The sequence below is a fragment of the Chlorocebus sabaeus genome, chromosome 21 (assembly GCF_047675955.1).
Source record: "Chlorocebus sabaeus isolate Y175 chromosome 21, mChlSab1.0.hap1, whole genome shotgun sequence".
NCBI lineage: Eukaryota > Metazoa > Chordata > Mammalia > Primates > Cercopithecidae > Chlorocebus > Chlorocebus sabaeus.
Window position 1 is genome coordinate 103,050,790 of NC_132924.1, and position 18,627 is coordinate 103,069,416.

The 18,627-nt window shown below is 38.2% G+C and overlaps 1 protein-coding gene across 4 annotated transcripts in view; it reads left to right on the plus strand.

Annotated features, from left to right (window-relative positions):
* The window catches only part of KLHDC10 (kelch domain containing 10), a 68,461-nt gene that overhangs the window by 18,383 nt on the left and 31,451 nt on the right, over nucleotides 1-18,627 (plus strand). For 2 of the 4 annotated variants that reach the window (XM_007982904.3, XM_007982905.3), the window contains exon 2: nucleotides 11,550-11,636. The exons of the other annotated variants lie outside the window; for them this stretch is intronic. In XM_007982904.3, the coding sequence (XP_007981095.2) occupies nucleotides 11,550-11,636 (87 nt within the window). The remainder of the gene's footprint in view (nucleotides 1-11,549; nucleotides 11,637-18,627) is intronic. 4 annotated transcript variants of the gene reach the window in all.

Here is an 18,627-nt window from a genome sequence, read left to right on the forward strand (position 1 = left end):
ACTTTGGGAGGCCGCGGTGAGTGGATCACCTGAGGTCAGGAGTTCGAGACCAGTCTGGTCAACATGGCAAAACCCCATGTCTACTAAAAATACACAAAATTAGCCAGGCGTGGTGGCTGGTGCCTGTAGTCCCAGCTACTTGGGAGGCTGAGACATCAGAATCGCCTGAACCCAGGAGGTGGAGGTTGCAGTGAGCTGACCTTGCACCACTCTACTCCAGCCTGGGTGACAGAGTGAGACTCTTTCTCAAAAAAAACAAAAAATTTAACAGCAACAACAAAACAAAATAAAATGGTGGAATCTGTACTACCATTAGTACAGTATTATAAGTAATCTAATAGGGTATAGCAGGCCTTTGTGGGCTGACTAGGGACTGACCTATTAACTATTTATAACATTGGAAAATATATTAAGAATTTCAAATGACAAATTGACATAATTACTTAGAATTTTCAGGTGCAGCCTAATTTTTATTAGCCTGCATATTTTTTAAGGCTTTATTTTCCCCAAATTATTTTTAAGGTCATTCCCTTACTTTTTAAAGTAAGCAGTCCTTGTCTTCCTCCTACTTTATTGACCTTCTTTGCTTCTCCTTTCCTTCTCACTTTCAAGAGTTCTATAGTCTTCTGCCCAATTTTTAAGTGGTTTTGAACACTCTGTATCATTAGACTTTTACCAGTATCAGTATTGGGCAAGCTTGTAGAACACGTAAAGGTTATGCTTACTTAAAATATGTAAGTATGATTTCCTATGATTGAATGCATCCAGCTTTCCTCCTAAAAGTCTTTTTTTTTTGTCTTATTAATTTTTTAAATGGGAAAACATGTAAACTTGGTAAAATCAAACAGTATGCAAGAGGAGAAAGTGTCTCTTCCACTTGAGATCCCTCATTTTGCATTCTGTCTCCCTAGCAGTATCATCTCCCTAGAGTGTGTCTTTCTAGAAGTAGAATTTGCATATATGTGCATATAGGTGTATGTTATCTTTATATTAAAGCAAAGTGCAACAACAAAGTATTCTTTCTGCATCTTTTTTTTTAACTTAAAGATATATTTTGGGGATTGTTTTGTGTTAGCACATTTAGACTTATCTCATGCTTCTTCATGGCTGAAAGTGTTGTGTTGTGTGAATGTGCTGTAATTTACCAGCCACCCAACTGATGGATATTTAGCTTGTTTCTGGTTTCTGTTATTTAAGAACATCACTGCAATGCATAGTGATAAATATTGCTAACTTGCCTTTTAATGTCTGTGTTTTAAAAGTTTTCCTCAAGTTACAGAACTTAAAAACTCACACTTATCCCCTTATTTTACTCCACTTTTCCATTCAGCTAGTCTTTTACTCCTTATGTTTTATCCCTATAATAATATTAGCCAGGGATTTATATAAACATTTACTCATAACTCAGGAAGGGAATAGATACTATTGCTGTCCCTTTTTTATAGTTAAGGAAGCTGGGGTACCCAGGACAAGACCTTGTCCAAGGACATATGGCTAGCAAGGGACAGAGCTAGGATTTAGACCCAGGCAGTGTGGTTCAAAAGTCTATGCACCATGCTGCACTCCCCTCTGCTTCCTGTCCTTCCCAGTTATTTTTGTTACTAGTACTGTAATTCAGGCCCTCACTGCTGTGAACTGGACTACACTAAAAATGTTTTTTTTTTGCTATTCCTAGTCTTACTTTCCTAACCCATTCTCTATATTGAAACAAGATTAATCTTCCTAATGCACAGCTATGGTTATGTTGCTTCCCAGATCAGAATCCTTCAGTAGCTTCCTGCTGCATTTAGAATCCAGCCCAATCTCATGCTCTTCCCTTTTATATTTGCTATATGTCTCTGCATTTGTTCCAAGCTTTATCTAGGATGTGAGCATTAAAGCGTCATAAGACATAATAAGACTAGTGAAGTGAAATTAGAAGTATTATGACTCGCAAAAAAATGAGGTAAGTGATCTTCGGAGTTGAATGGTGTTTTTTCTTTGAGTTATTTCCCTTTTTACCCATAGTAGCTCCTGCCATATGGTTTCATCAACAAACTGTCAACTCAATTTATTTCAGTCAGATGTGTAATCGATCAAATGCTAACCACAGATATTTTAGTGTCACATAAAACAAATTCCTTAAAACACACACATACACACAAACCTAAAACAGAAATATGTAATTTCTTTTTTTTTTTTTTTTTTTTTTTGAGATGGAGTCTTGCTCTTGTCGCCCAGGCTGGAGTGCAGTGGCACTGTCTTGGCTCACTGCAACGTCCACCTCCCGGGTTCAAGTGATTCTCCTGCCTCAGCCTCCCGAGTAGCTGGGATTACAGGTGCCCACCACCACGCCTGGCTAATTTTTGTATTTTTAGTAGTGACGGGGTATCACCATGTTTGCCGGGCTGGTCTCAAACTCCTGACCTCAAGTGATCCACCCACCTCAGTCTCCCAAAGTGCTGGGATTACAGGTGTGAGCCACTGCGCCTGGCCATATTATACTTTTTAAAGCACCTTTAAAAATATCAGATATTAGATATTAAAAATTTGCTAATTAGTGACTATTATTTGCTTTTTGCTGGATTTAGTCCAATATAAGCTTTTATATCCTTCCGTCAGATCTAGGTATTTTCTTGGAAGGCATTGCATTTGTCAACAGAAAATGACCTGAGAGAATGGAAAGTGAGTTCATAAAGAAAAGTTATGTCTTCACTTTTTTTTTTTTTTTTTTTGAGACTTAGTCTGGCTCTGTCCCCAGGCTGGGGTGCAGTGGTGCAATCTTGGCTCACTGCAACCTCTGCCTCTTGGGTTCAAGCAATTCTCCTGCCTCAGCCTCCTGAGTAGCTGGGATTACAGGTGTGCACGACCACGCCTGGCTAATTTTTGTATTTTTAGTAGAGATGGAGGTTTTACCATGTTGGCCAGGCTGGTCTCGAACTCCTGACCTCAAGTGACCCACCTTCCTCAGCTTTCCAAAGTGCTGGGGATTACAGGCCTGAGCCACCAGCTCCAGCTGTGTCTTCACTTTCAAAATTAGTTACTTCTCTAGTTTGTTTTTTTTTGTTTGTTTGTTTTGTTTTTTTTTTTTGAGACAGTCTTACTCTGTGACCCAGACTAGAGTGCAGTGGCACAATCTCAGCTCACTGAAACCTCTGCCTCCCAGGTTCAAGTGATTCTCCTGCCTCAGCCTCCCGAGTAGCTGGGATTACAGGGACCTGCCTCCACACCCAGCTATTTTAGTAGAGACAGGGTATCACCATGTTGGCCAGGCTGGTCTTGAACTCCTGACCTCAAGTGATCCACCTGCCTCGGCCTCCCAAAATGCTGGGATTACAGGCCTGAGCCACCGCCCCTGGCCTCAGTTTATTTTTCTAAGTGGTGAAGTTTTGCTGGAGATAAAAAGGAAGGAGGGTAATACTCAATTAAGAAAAACAATCTCTGGCTATAGTTAATATTTCAAGATAGGCACATCACATTGATACATGTAAAGTACAAATGCAGGCAGGATTTTTGGTAAATCTTACAGAAAAAAACCATGTACAGTAAGAAAAAAAAAAAAGATTTTAAAATGAACTTTTATCTTTTAAATTTTTCCCCTTGTCTGAAACTTCTTAGAATCATAAAATGTTAAAATTGAAAAAGACTGCTGGGCATAGTGGCTCATGTCTGTAATCTCAGGAGTTTGAGACTAGCCTAGGTAACGTGGTGAAACCCTGGCCACATCTCTACAAAATAAACAAAAATTAGCCGAGTGTGATGGCACATGCCTGTTGTCTCCCTGTTGGGAGACAGAAGCAGGAGGATTTCTTGAGTCCAGGAGTTCAAACCAGCCTGGGCAACATGGCTAGACCCTGTGTCTACTTCTCCCATGCCCCGCCGAAAAAAAAGTATTTATAAGTGCTAAGCATAGAGTAGATACTCAGTATATAAAGGTGTTTGGCATAGAGTAGATAATAAATGTTGGTTATCCTAAATTTAAAAGAAAGTTGTTTACTTAACAAGTAAGTCACTGTTAGCTCAAAGTGTGCCATTGTGAAATTTTAAAAAGATTCCTCTTCCAGGTAGACATAGTCCCATGGGTACATTGGAGAATAGAGTGAAGGCTGGATTTAGCGTCCCTTAGACACTTTGCCTGGAGCTCTTGTGCAGTAAGCAATCTGTACAACTGTGCAGCGATTCCAAATACAGTATTAATTTGCTTCTCTTTTGAAATTCCTACAGATTCTGAATTATATATAGGAGTAGGACTGTACCACATGTTGTAGCCACCTAAGTCAGAATTCTTGGATCATTTTCTCTGATTCAATAGTTCTAATTGTTAAATATTCATAATTGTTTTAGAGATATCATTTTTGAATGTAATCTATTCCATATTGGCACCATCTTTTTTTTCTTCATTTCAGTTTTTATTTAATTTTTATACCTTTTACTTTGAGAACTGTAGATTCATTTGCAGTTTTAAGAAATAATATTCGCTGGGTTCTATGGCTCATGCCTGTGATCCCAGCACTTGGGAGACCGAGACAGGCGGATCATTTGAGCCCAGGAGTTTGAGACCAGCCTGGGCAACATGGTGAGACCCTATCTCTACAAAAAACACAAAAATTAGCCAGGTGTGGTGGCACACACCTGTAGTCCCAGCTACTTGGGAGGCTGTGGTAGGAGGATTGTTTGAGCCCAGGAGGTGGAGGTTGCATTGAGCCAAGATCATGCCACTGCACTCCAGCCTGGGTGACAGAGTAAGACACTGTCTTAAAAAAAAAAAAAAAAAAAAAAAAAAAAGGGGAAAATAAATAATACTGAGAGATCTATATACCCTTCCCCAGGCAATTTCTTGGAATGATAGCATCCTGTTACTATTGTACAATAACACAACTAGGAAATTGACTTTGATACCATCCAGTGACCTTACTCAGATTTCATCAGTTTTACATGTACTTGTGTGTGTGTGTGTGTGTGTGTGTGTATCATATGCTGTACAATTTTATTTCATGTTAGATTCGTGTGGCCACCATAGTCAAGATACAGAACAGTTCCATCACAAGGCTCCCTGGTGGTACCCTGATACAGCCACAGCCACCTTCCCTGGCAAACCCCTGGTGACCACTAATCTGTTCTCTAAAATTTTGTCATTTCAAGAATGTTATGTGAGTAAAATCATACAGTATGTAACCTTTTGACACTTTTTTTTTTTCCCTATTGGTTGCATGAATCAGTAGTTCATGGTTGTACCACAGGTTTAACCATTCATTTCGCTGAAGGACATTGGGATTGTTTCCATGTTTTGGCTATTGTGAATAAAGCTGTTAGGAACGTTGGTGTACAGGTTTTTGTGTGGACGTAAGTTTTCATTTCTCTGTGGTAAATAGCCAAGAATGTAATTGTTGAGTTGTATGGTAAACATATGTTTAGCTTTGTAGGAAACTGCCATACCGTCTCTCAGAGTATGTGTGTATCATGTTACATTCCTCCCAGCAAGGTATAACTCATCCAGGTCCTCTGCATCCTTGCCACCATGACCAGTCTTGATAAAACAACTTTGGCAACTACTGTTAACTAGTCTCTCTCATTTTAAGAAAATCAGAACTGACTGACTTCTTACATGTGTCTTCAGGTTCTCTAGAATGAGACCTTTGGTTACTTATATCAGTTTGACTTGGCAATTGGCCCTTAAATATTTGGAGGAATTCACCAGTGAAGCCATCTAGTATTCTTAAATCTTTTATACAATGCTTCAATTTATATTTTTCCATCAATATCTATATTAATCATTTTCTATATCCTTCATCTGAATAAGACAGATACTTTAATGTTCTTCTGGTTTTCCTTCTCTCAGCCTCTCTTCCTACCCTTATAAATATTCCTGTTGATAGCATCTGAGATTATAGTTTTGAATGTTGGCAATGTTTTTTCCCCAGTCAGTGCATATTTAGACTTAAAGGTTTTGCTGGTTTCTCTGCTTACTCTTTTCTTACACCTTGTTTGTTATTCTTCCATTAATTTTTTAAAAAAACAATCCAGATATATATCGTTGAGTAATTCTTTCATCAGAAGTCTGAAGGAAGCAAACTTTTTGGATCCTTGCATATAAAAAAAGTCTTTATTTCACTCTCCTTCTTGAGCAGGAGTTGGAGTAGGCATAGAATTCTAAATGTAAAACTATATCCAAGTGTCCCAGGACAATTCGTTGAAAAGACTATTTATTCCCCACTGAATAGCCTTGTCACCCTTGTCAAAAAAATCCATTGACTATGGATGTTAGGGTTTACTTTTGGACTCTCAATTCCATTCATTTAATCTGTATGTCCATCTATATGCCAGTACCACAGTTTTTGAATACTGTATCTTTGCAGAAAGTTTTGAAATTAGGAAGTATGAGTCTTCTTTCACTTCTTTTTCAAGATTGTTTTGGTATTCTGGGTTTCTTGCTTTTTTCCCTCTGAAGTATAGGATTAGCTTGTTCATTTTGGCAAAACAAACAAAAAGGTAGTTGAAATTTTAATATTGTTCGATTCTCTTTTGTGTCTTAACTTTTTAATATACTTTTCTATAATACTTCTTCATGCTTGGGTCTTAGTTTTATGCTCATTCATCTTTATCTGTGAGTCCTAGTTAGCCTTGCTGTGAGTGTTACGTCTGTTTATTGCAGCAAGTCTCCATGGATTGTGGATAGGGATGGAATAAGCAATGAGATGAAGTGTAGTAGTTGCCAGGCTTCTTCAGTGTGACTGTCCCCTCTTCTGCCTGGGTGTTACTATCCCCACGTACCCAAGACTGGGTAATTTATAAAGAAAAGAGGTTTAATTGACTCACAGTTCTACATGACTAGAGAGACCTCACAATCATGGCCAAAGGCAAATGAGGAGCAAAGCCACGTCCTACGTGGTGGCAGGCAAGAAAGCTTGTACAGGGGAACTCCCATTTATAAAGCCATCAGATCTCAAGAGATTTATTCACTACCAGGAGAATAGTATGGGGGAAACTGCCCCCATTATTCAATTATTTCCACCTGGCTCTGCCCTTGACATGTAGGGATTATTACAATTCAAGGTGAGATTTAGGTGAAGAGACAGCCAAACCATATCATACAATATACTATGTTATATAAATTTATCAATTGATACAAATTGAGCTAAAAATCTAAAGGGATACAAGAGTAAAATAAAATGCATTTAAATAATTTAAAAAAAATCCCCACAGGGTTCTACCTTCTCTCTCTGATCCCAGTGTTCACACTCATTGTTCTAGCTAGAGAGTGACACCTTTGTTGTTTTTGCCACTGTTCCCATCTGGGAACAAACACCTCTGTTCTATAGTGCTTGACTCAAAGAGGTAAATGGCTGGGAGGGGTTAACCTGCTATGTAACTTCTGTGCTAAGCTCCAATCACTTAGGCTGTAAATGTTTAAAATGGTTTCACTTCTTCCTGCTGTCTTTTACCTTGGGGTTTAGTTGACTCTGAGAGTTGGTCCCTCCACTTGCCCTGGTCCTCTGCTCTTAGTGTCTTAGTTGACTGTGAGAGTTGGTCCCTCTGCTTGACGTGGTCCTCTGCTCTTGGTGTGTAGGACTGTGGTGTTTTCTTTAGTCTGATTATACCTGCTTTTCATCGTCCTGTGATTCCTCATAGTATTAGTCCACTAAGGGCATTTCTTGTTTTCTTGTAATTATGGTTTTTTTTTTTTTAATGACTTTTTTTGTTATTTGGGAGATTTTAGGGGAAGGTGAGCTTGCTCACAGTGTGCTCAGCGTACCATTTTAATTCAGCCAATGACTATGTTATATTTATAGCAAAGTAAACATAGTAAAACAGAGAAAAAAAATTAAAAACTAGCAGAAAATAAAATATTGATGAAATCATTGAAGAAATTATTATTATTATTTTTGTGGAGACAGAGTCTTGCTCTGTCGCCCAGGCTGGAGTGCAGTGGCATGATCTTGGTTTACTGCAACTTCTGCCTCCTGGGCTCAAGCACTTCTCCTGCCTCAGCCTCCCGAGTAGCCAGGACTACAGGTGCATGACACCATGCCCAGCTAATTTTTTTTGTATTTTAGCAGAGATGGGGTTTCACCATGTTGGCCAGGCTGGTCTCGAACTCCTGACCTCAGGTGATCTGCCTGTCTCAGCCTCCCAAAGTGCTGGGATTACAGGTGTGAGCCACCACACCTGGCCTATGTTTTTGTTTTGAAGAGTCTAAGCTATCACTTAGGAAGGTTGGCACTTTGCATATATAAAAATTAAAACGTCAATGAATGAAAGTTCGGACCAATAATATATTTATATGGAACTGGAGAGGCATATATTTATTTAAAAATTTAATAAGTACATTTGTGTTGGCGTAACACTGTTATGTTGCTAGTTTCTCTTTTTTCTGCTCTTTGGGTGAAAGAATAAAACGGGTTCTGAAGTCAGTGCCTGCCTTGATTGAATAACCTCAGCAGAGTCAACAGGAGTCTATGCATACAAACTTATGCTGGTTGCTGAGAGAGAGACATGCCAAAGATGTTTGACAGAAGCCCTGAGAAAACATAAAAAGGGTTTTTAATTACAGTTTTGGTTTGTCAATTATTTTTGTGGTTTTTTTTTGTTTTTGAGACAGAGTCTCGCTCTGTCGCCCAGGCTGGCTGGAGTGCAGTGGCGCGATCTCGGCTCACCACAACCTCCACCTCTTAGGTTCCAGCGATTCTCCTGTCTCAGCCTCCTGAGTAGCTGGATTTACCAGGCACCTGCCACCATGCCTGACTAATTTTCATATATTTTTAGTAGAGATGGGATTTTGGCATGTTGGCCAGGCTGATCTCAAACTCCTGGCCTCAAGTGATCTGCCTGCCTTGGCCTCTTAAAGCTCTGGGATTATAGGTGTGAGCCACCACGCCAGGCCTGTTTTGGTAATTTTTAATGTTATTCCCTCAGTGTTACTCCAAAGTAGTTTTTTGTATTTTTCCATTGTAAAATCATATATCCTAGAGTTTATGGATAACATAAAAGGGGTAATAACCTCAAGCCCAATCATAACCAGTGTTAAGACTTTGGTATGTTTCTTTCCAGTATTTTTTTATAATCACTTTTTAAAAAAATTAAAATAATACAGTATTGTTTTTCTTCCAGTCTAAAAGTAATGCCTACTCAGAGAGCTTGGAAAATAAAGACCATCATAAAGGGGAAAAAACAAAAATAATGTATTAGAACCATCCAAAGATAACTACAGTCAAATAAATTAATTTGATGTAATCTTTCCTGTATTTTTTCTGAATATATAAAAATACTTTTTTCTTTGCTAAAATGGTGTCATACTTAATACTACTTTGTACATTGTATTTTTCATTTGCAATATATTGTGAATGTTTTGTCATGTTAATAAATAGTTTTGTATATACTCTTTAGTGGTGTGTAGAATATGAGCATATTTAAGTATGTTTATTTAGCATACTTAACCATCCCCTGTCACTGGACATTGAAAGTGTTTCTAATTTTTTACCATTATAAATAATACCATAGTTAATATCTTTGTCCATACATCTTTCCATGCATCTATGATTGTTTCTTTAGGAATAGATTCCTAGAAGTGGAATAGCTGGGTCAAAGGGTATGTACATTTTAACGCTTTTGATACATAAAAATGTCAAATTTTAAGCTAATCACTTGTTATATTCTGTCCTGTATTGCTAATTGTTTTATGTGTCTGTCTTGTCTCCCTAATTAGAATGTAAACTTAAGGGCAAGGGAGGTTTCTTATATATTTAATGTATCCTTTGACAGTGTGGTTTACAGTTTTGGACTCTGGAGTCATCTCAACATATACTGTATTGATTTAAAACAATGGTTCTCTAGACTGTTGAATGTCATAAACCTGTACACTAAAATATATATGTACTTATATTTATCCATATATGTATATTTAGAGTAGAGATGGGCTTGCAAATTTTCAGTTTTTCCACGAGAGAATATTAAAAAGAAAACCAACTACCATTTTCTTAACATCATTTCATAAAGTAAAGAATATTTAACAACAAAAAGGTTCTAATCTCTAAAGGGCAGGCCTTTAAACGGAACATTTTAGCTTTTTGAAAAACTTATTGCCTTGTCCATATTTTTCTCATTTTGTGTTGGACTGGTGAATCTTCACCTTAGCCTAGCAGTTGTCAGTAGACCAACATTAGGGAATCACTGATTTAAAAGACTTAGAATATTAAAAGATAAATCATTTTGCAAAATAAATAATTCTTCCCCTTGTCCGTGAGTCTGTATTCTCTACAAAATTAAGTACAAATGTGCAAGTGATGCCATTTCATTATACAGAATTGGTATATATCTTATGTACAAGTTCTGTAGTAAGCAAACTAGACCCTGCTGATGGACATCTGAATATATATTTCCAGTTGCCAAAAATAAAAACTGTTCTTTTTCTAGGGAATTTAAGACAGGATAAATATGGTGTAGTGGAAAGAGGCAAGTTTTTAGAGTCAGAAGGCCTCGCTTGAATCCTGGCTCTGGCATTAAGTCATTTAATTTTCCTTTAGCTTCCTTGCTTGAAACATTAGGATGATACTATCTTCTTCAAAGTGTTTTGGTAGCTCCTATTACAGCAGTTCCTTCACTATCATGTAATTATTTGTTTACACATCTGCCTTCCTCATGAGACCATGGGCTCCGAAGAGCAGGAGTCATGTCCTTGTTTTGCAATCTCAGGTCCTAGCATAGGGCTCCAGACATAGCAGATGCTAAATAAAATGATTGTTGAATCAATACAGGATTGTTGTGAGAATTATATGAGGTAATATATGTGAAAGCTCTTTGTAAACCCTAAACATTATGCAAGTGTTAATTGTTTTTATTGTCAATAACAGCTATCTTTGAGAGCTATCAAAACTTTGGGAAAAGAGAAAATTATCCCATTTAACAGTTCTATTAATTTATTAGGTTTTTCTTCTATTTCATAAGAAAACATATTTTAATTGAGGTTAACGTGGAGGTAATTTGCTTCCTGGGAAGACAGATGAGCCCCTTCCCTCCTTTCCCCTGTGGAAGTGCCAAGATATTAAATGTTTGTTTAATTTAGTTGCTGTTTTAAAATTTAATTATAGTAGGGTCAGCTTATTTCATATTTAAAGAATGGTGCCCATTGCTTTATCTTCTTAACCATATAATTAATATAACCTTGAAGGGAACAGGAGCCTCTGTTATGTCCAGTTAGTTTCAGAGCTCCATTTTGAAATTAACTGACTTAAAAATGTCATCATTTCTAATCTGTTCATAAAGCTCCTGGTGAATTTTTGCCACAAGATGGCATTGGTGATTATTGAGTGCACATACTATTGAACCAGAATTCTGAAAAACAGTGCACAAAATTGTATTCTTTTGGGGGTAAGAGTTGAAAACCTTCATCACTGCTTATATGTTAATTTAATTTTGACTTCCAAAACAGGGTTAAATGCTACTTTACATCACTTTCTTTCTGTATTCAAGTATTGTTTTGTTTCCTGTTTTTCTGTCTTTATAACTACAGTGACTATGTATTATTTGCCATGTGTTGTATGTGTCTGACTTATTGCTGATAATTGTGGTAACAGGTAAGAAGAAAATACGATGGGACCCAGTTAGGAGGCGCTTCATTCAGTCCTGTCCCATCATAAGGATCCCTAACAGGTTTTTGAGAGGTGGGTGATAACTAGCAAGAGATCTGTGCTTCATATGGGTTAAAGGGAACTTTGAATGAATTTTCTAAACTCAAAACTCTGGTTTTTAAAAATCATCTAGCTAATGAAACAATTGGAATAAGAAAAATCTAGAACTTAATTTTAAACCTGTTGTTGGCCACAATTGGGCTTGTAATTGTAAGTTTCAGGGAGTTAGAATCACTTACTGTATTATTAGATGGTAGAGATAAATCATCTCTCTGATAAAAATGGTATTCCACAGTAGCCATATTAGAAAGAATTTTGAGTGAATAATCTATAAAATATGGATGTGGGAAAGAATTTTCTAAATATGATCCTAAGGAAGAAGTAAAAGATTATGTGATGGTATAAACTAAAAAACCTCTTATGTCAAATGTCATATATTAAAAGATAAAAAAGAGAATTATTTGTAACAAAGGGGTAATATGAATATATAAAGAGTTCTTATAAACCAATAGGTTAAAAACAAATGCCCACTAGAAAAATAGGTAACAGGATATAGAATTATCAGTTTGTTAAAAAGAAGTGCCAATAATTACGAACAAATATTTTTACTATTATTATAAACACAACAATTAAAACAATAAGATATTTTTACCTATTAGATGAGCAAAGACCAAAAATAAGAATACCCAATGTTGGCAAGGGTATGGGAAGATAAAGCTCATATATTGAAGGAAGTGTAAATTTTATACAGCTTTTCTGAAACCAATTTGGTAATATGTATTAAAAACCTTAGAAATGTTCATACCCCTTGACCTAACAGTTTTTACTTTTAGAAATGTTACATTCCTTCTACTTTTTATTTTTTCTACTAAAACATACTCCATACTGAAAAAAGAAAATCTCAAAAGAGGGTTGAAAACTGATTCACACTATTTTTCTAGATACAACAAATTGTCACACAAGCCTACTTAATGTTGTAATTTAGACTATATTAAATTATTTACAACCCAGTATATCTAATTTTAAGTGGAGTTTTTTTTTTTTTTTTTTTTTTTTTAAACCTAGGAAAAAATCCTGCAACTGCTATAGATGTTTCTATATCTAGTTCCTAACCTATTTTTGGCACCCGAGCTCCAGATCATGCATAAAATCAGCCGTAAAATGGGTCAAGATAAGATCCTGAAGATGGTGTACCACCTTTTAGCATGAGTAAATTTTGTTAGTAAAAATTAAGGGCCAGGCTGGGTGGCTCATACCTGTAATCCCAGCTCTTTGGGAGGCCAAGGTGGGCAGATTGCTTGAGTCCAGGAGTTCAAGACCAGCCTGGACTACACGGTGAAACCCTGTCTCTATAAAAAATACAAAAATTAGCCGGGCATGGTAGTGCACACTTACAGTCCCAGCTGTTTGGGAGGCTGAGGTGGGAGGATCACTTGAGCCCAGGAAGCAGAGGTTGCAGTGAGCCATGATTGCGCCACTGCATTCCAGCCTGAGTGATAAAGTGAGACTTTTCTCAAAAAAAAAAAAAGAAAAAAATTAGGTGATTTTAGTATTATATGACAGGAAAGCCATTGTACACACGGCCAAGCAGGCATGTCTAATTCTATAGCATTTTTTCTTTTTTCTATTTATAAATTAGAATGCCAATTTCCCAGTTTCCAATGAGAAATCTAACTTGTGCTGAATAAAGCATAAATTAAACTTCATTTAATTATATTAATAATTATAATTATGCATACTAAATATAAGCATAATTAAGGAATTGCTTAGGATATATAATTCAACATAATGATATAGAACATGTAAACATAAAAAACAAATAGTGACATAACAGGTTGTTTCTGTATGGTAGGGATTTTATTTTCTTTTGTATGGTGTTTGTTTTTCAATTTTTTGATTGTGGAAAAAAAGATTGCACAGGTAAGTTTTATAGCATTGGTTATTTGTAAGCCCTCAATAGCCTAAATCAGTGTTTGAGAAAGGTGGCCCCTGAGAGTACTGGAATTGAGGTGGGAGTTAACTCAGCATCAGCAACATCAGGATCACTAGTGGCCTTCTTTTAGTTTTCACCTTCTTTAACCTCTAAGTAGTGTTTGAGGCTGTTGACTACTTGCCCTTCTTAAATTTTTCTATTTTTTTGGGTTGCTGTACTGTATAGTTCTAGATGTTTTCTTCCTGCCTCTTTGATTGTTCATTCTGTTTCCTTCACTAGCTTCTTTCTTCCTGCCCCCTCAAGGTGGGTATTGCTCCAGTGTTCTGTCCTCTCCATTATCTCCTTTAGTTGTCTCATCAACTTTCACAGGCTTAACTCTCTTCGTTTGTTTGTAAGTTCATTCTTTCATTCTTTCAGTATTTCTTGATTGCTTCCTATGTACTGTGCTAGCCTGATGATCTGCGTAATAGAGAATCAGGTAAACAGACAATTACAGAATAATTTGAGTATAATTATTTGTGGTAAGTGTTCTGATGAGGTAGCATGCTATGGGAGCACACAGGAGAGGTACCTGACTCAACTTGGCTGGAGGAGGGTGACAGAGGAGTGGCCATGAGGATGACATCAGAAGGAATGTGCTTAAAGGCTGAGTAGGTATCAGCAAAGGATGGTTGGATCCTCTCAAACCGTGGGGATCAGGCAGCTTGAGTAAAGGCATTTAGGCAAAACAGGACATGGTGCTTTTAGAGATCTAGAAAGTTCAGCACAGTGGGAAAGGGGTGGACAAAAGAGGCTGGAGAGGCCCCAGACCAAGTGGGCACCACCCAAGTGGGGTTTTCAGGATCAGATTTGGTTTTTTAGCTAGTGAAGAAATTTAATTAAAGGCTAGTTATGAGATTATTAGTTATCAGTATGCAAAATGATGGAGACTGAAATGAGGTAGTTGTAACAGGAATGAAGAGTAGGGGCCGGGCATGGTGGCCTGCACCTGCAATCCTAGCAGAGTGAAACCCTATCTCTCTACATACACACGCACGCATGCACGTACAATTAGCCAGGTGTGGTGGGGGCATGCCTGTAGTCCTAGCTACTCGGGAGGCTGAGGCAGGAGGATTGCTTGCACCTAGGAGTTTGAGGCTGCAGTGAGCTATAATCATGCCACTGCATTCCAGTCTGGGTGAAAGATTGAGGCCCTGTCTCATTAAAAAAAAAAAAAAAAAAAAAAGTAGAGAATTGATTTGACATATAAGGAAGTGGAAATGAAATTAGATGTAGATTTTAGGCAAAGGATAGTAAATTCAGTTTAGTTTCTTCAACCAACCAATAATAGCATTAATAGCATATCCTTTAACACTCGGTCCAAGAGTATTTCCAGGGAATCTTCCTTGGCAGGCCTCTCCCCTCTTTGTTCTGATGGCAGCCTCCGTGTACCTACCTATATCATAGCACTTATTGCACTGACTTGTAGTTGTTTACTTGGCTGTGCCTCCCATTAGACTGTAAGCTCTGTAAGGGCAGGGACAATCGGACAGTGCCTTTCATATCTTTACTCCAGTTTGTAGGATAGTGCATGTAGCAGTTATATCATATGTATTTGAGTTGAATTAAAGTATTGTAAAGGCCACTGTCAGAAAATAGGATGGGACTAACATTTTATTTTGTTCTCAACTTCTCTCTGGTATTGGTGACAGTGAACTAATGAATTGTTGAGAACATGAAAATGCTATTGTTTAATGCTTCAATAGGTTGCCTGGTTTTGTTTGTTTGTTTTTAATTATACTTTTGAAATAGCCACTTTCAAGCCTCATATTTTGGAATTCTTTATATCACCTCTCTTGGTTCAGATTATAGACAGTTTATGTCATAGGGCCCATTTTCTGTCACTAGATTCCTTCACTAGGTCCTACGTCTTCTCTAAAACATATTTCTACCAATTAAAATTGTGGTGTAGTGAAAACAGTAATGGTGTAATGAAAACAATGGTTTTTATTATAAAATGGCAGACTTAACATACCCATTTACCTTCCCCTACTTCTCAGATGTCATTGGAAATGACAAAACAAACATAAGACAGAGAATAAATCATTATAATTAAAAAAAAGAAAGAAAGAAAGAAAAGGGAGACTTTGAAACTAGATTACTTGTGTCTGAATCCAGGCTCTGCCGTTTAGCATGACCTTGGGCAAGTTGCTTATTCTTTTTTTGCCTCAGTTGCCTCATCTGTAAAATTAGAATGATGATAATAGTGTCTGCCTCCTAGAGTTACTGTGAAGATCAAGAGAGACAGTATGTACAGAGCACTTAGGAGAGTTTATTTACATATAGCAAATGTTGAATTAATGTTCGCTATCATTATTGTTATTGTTATAATGCCAGAAGTTTTTAGAAATTTTAGGGTACTGGAAAACAATTGGAATTATATCGATGGAGGAACCATCACAGAATAAAGTGCAACCCAGAATAGATGCTCCTGTTGCATGGTGGAGGTCAGAGAGTGTCTTAATAGGGCTCTTTTCTTAAACTCTAAGCATAGAGGCAGCAAGTATAGGAACATGGAGCAGTTTGGGGGGAAAGTGGAATATCAGGGCAGGTAATGAAAAAATTGCCTTCAAAACAGTTATTTCCCCTACTCCTTCTCTCCCTTCATATAAAGCGCCCTGGCAGTGGCATTAGTTCCAGGATAAGGCCATGAGAACAGTTCAAGGAAAGTAGATTTGCCTTGGGGAGGATTGGGCAGGCACTGGATTAAGACTGGAGGAAGAAGGCCAGGTGTGGTGGTTCACGCCTGCAATCCCAGCACTTTGGGAGGCCGAGGTGGGCGGATCATGAGGTCAGGAGATCGAGACCATCCTAGCTAACATGGTGAGACACCATCTCTACTAAAAATACAAAAAATTAGCTGGGCATGGTGGCGGGTGCCTGTGGTCCCAGCTACTCGGGAGGCTGAGGCAGGAGAATGGCGTGAACCCGGGAGGCGGAGCTTGCAGTGAGCCAAGATCACGCCACTGCACTCCAGCCTGGGCAACAGAGCAAGACTCCATCTCAAAAAAAAAAAAAAAATACTGGAGGAAGAGTGCACAAAGCAGAGCCTTAGCGAATGGACTTCTGTAGTAGATGGATGAGAAGAGTGGAATGAGAGGAGAACAAGAAAAACAGCTCTGTCGAGGATCCATATGCATTAAAGGACAATACAGTCAAAATACAGCCTGCCAATTTTGGCAGTAATAAGGTCAAACTGCTTTCTTTTCTCCACTTGTAAAGGGAAACCTGTTTGTCAGTGTGCCACTTACCTGCAGAGACCCACACTCAGACCTTCCATCCCTCCATTTGGGTTTTGGAGGCAGATTAATACAACTGTTGAGGAAACACATGTTTCTTATAATAACTAAACAATGTAGTCCTTCATTTATAATATGAGTAGGTGATAAAGGCTTACCTACATTTGAGGGAAACTAGACTTAGAAGAGACTAAAATAAACAAAAGAGCTGCCTATGGTAGAAACAGAGATAATGAAGAAGTAGAGTGGAACTTGAGGAAGTTCTGATCACAGGATGTATCGTTACAGAGCCAAGAGTGAATTAGATTCATAAATTTAAAAAACCAGCTTCCTGGCTGGGCGTGGTGGCTCACACCTGTAATCCCAGCACTTTGGGAAGCCAAGGTAGGTGAATCACTTGAGGCTAGGAGTTCAAAGACCAGCCTGGCCAACCAACATGGTGAAGCCCCGTCTCTACTAAAAATACGAAAGTTAGCTGGTCTTGGTGGCACACACCTGTAATCCCAGCTATTTGGGAGGCTGAGGCATGAGAATCACTTGAACCTGGGAGGCAGTGGTTGCAGTGAGATGAGATTGTGCCATTGCACTCCAGCCTGGGCAACAGAGCGAGACTCTGTCTCAAGACAAAACAAAACAAAAAATGTTTCCATGGATAAAAATTAATGATTAATGAATTAGTTTTATATTGAATTGATTGCTGACATTAAAATTCAGTTGGAGGGTTAAACAAGACACTTAAGACCAGTTATTTTTCATAAAAATAATATAGAGGAAATTTGCAGACTATAAAGAAGACCTACAGATAGAAAGTACATGAGAAAAATTCATCCTTTGAGGATAGATCTGAGTGATCAAGTACCCATTTCACAGGAGTTACAGAAGGAAAGATCAGACAATGGAACAGAGAAAATTTAAAAATCTGAGTTTTGGCCGGGCCAGTGGCTCACACCTGTAATCCTAGCACTTTGGGAGGCCGAGGCGGGTGGATCACGAGGTCTGGAGTTCAAGACCAGCCTGGCCAAGACGGTGAAACCCCTGTCTCTATTAAAAATTGAAAAAAATTAGCCAGGCGTGGCAGGTGCCTGTAATCCCAGCTACTCAGGAGGCTGAGGCAGAGAATTGCTTGAACCCGGGAGGCAGAGGTTGCAGTGAACCACGATCATGTCACTGCACTCCAGCCTGGGTGACAGAGCAAGACTCAAAAAAAAAAATCTGAGTTTTCACGTATAAAGGGCATGCCAAGGACCAAACAGGAAAAAATGCAAAAACAAACCAACAAAAAGTACCTCCCTATACGTTACTAAAGTACTTACTATTTCAGAGGTAGAAAACAAGTTACGTAGACTCAAAACTGAAAATCAGACTGGCATGGATTTCTCACCTGCAGCATGGTTTGCTAGAAGATAAATGCCTTCAGTGTTCTGAGGGGAAATTATTCTCAAGAGAGAATTCTGTACCCAGCCTCACTAATGTTTAAGGGGGGGAGTCAAAATAAGATCTCTGAAAGTTTGTGACATACCCCCATTTTGTGACATACCCCAAATTACTTGAAGATATACTCTGGTAAAATGAAAAATCCAGCCTGGGAGTGGTAGCTCACGCCTGTAATCCCAGCACTTTAGGAGGCTGAGGCAGGCAGATCACGAGGTCAGGAGTTCGAGACCAGCCCGGCCAACATGGTGAAACCCCATCTCTACTAAAAATACAAAAATTAGCCGGGCATGGTGGTGGGCATCTGTAATCCCAGCTACTCAGGAGGCTGAGGCAGAAGAATCGCTTAAACCCAGGAGGCGGAGGTTGCAGTGAACCAAGA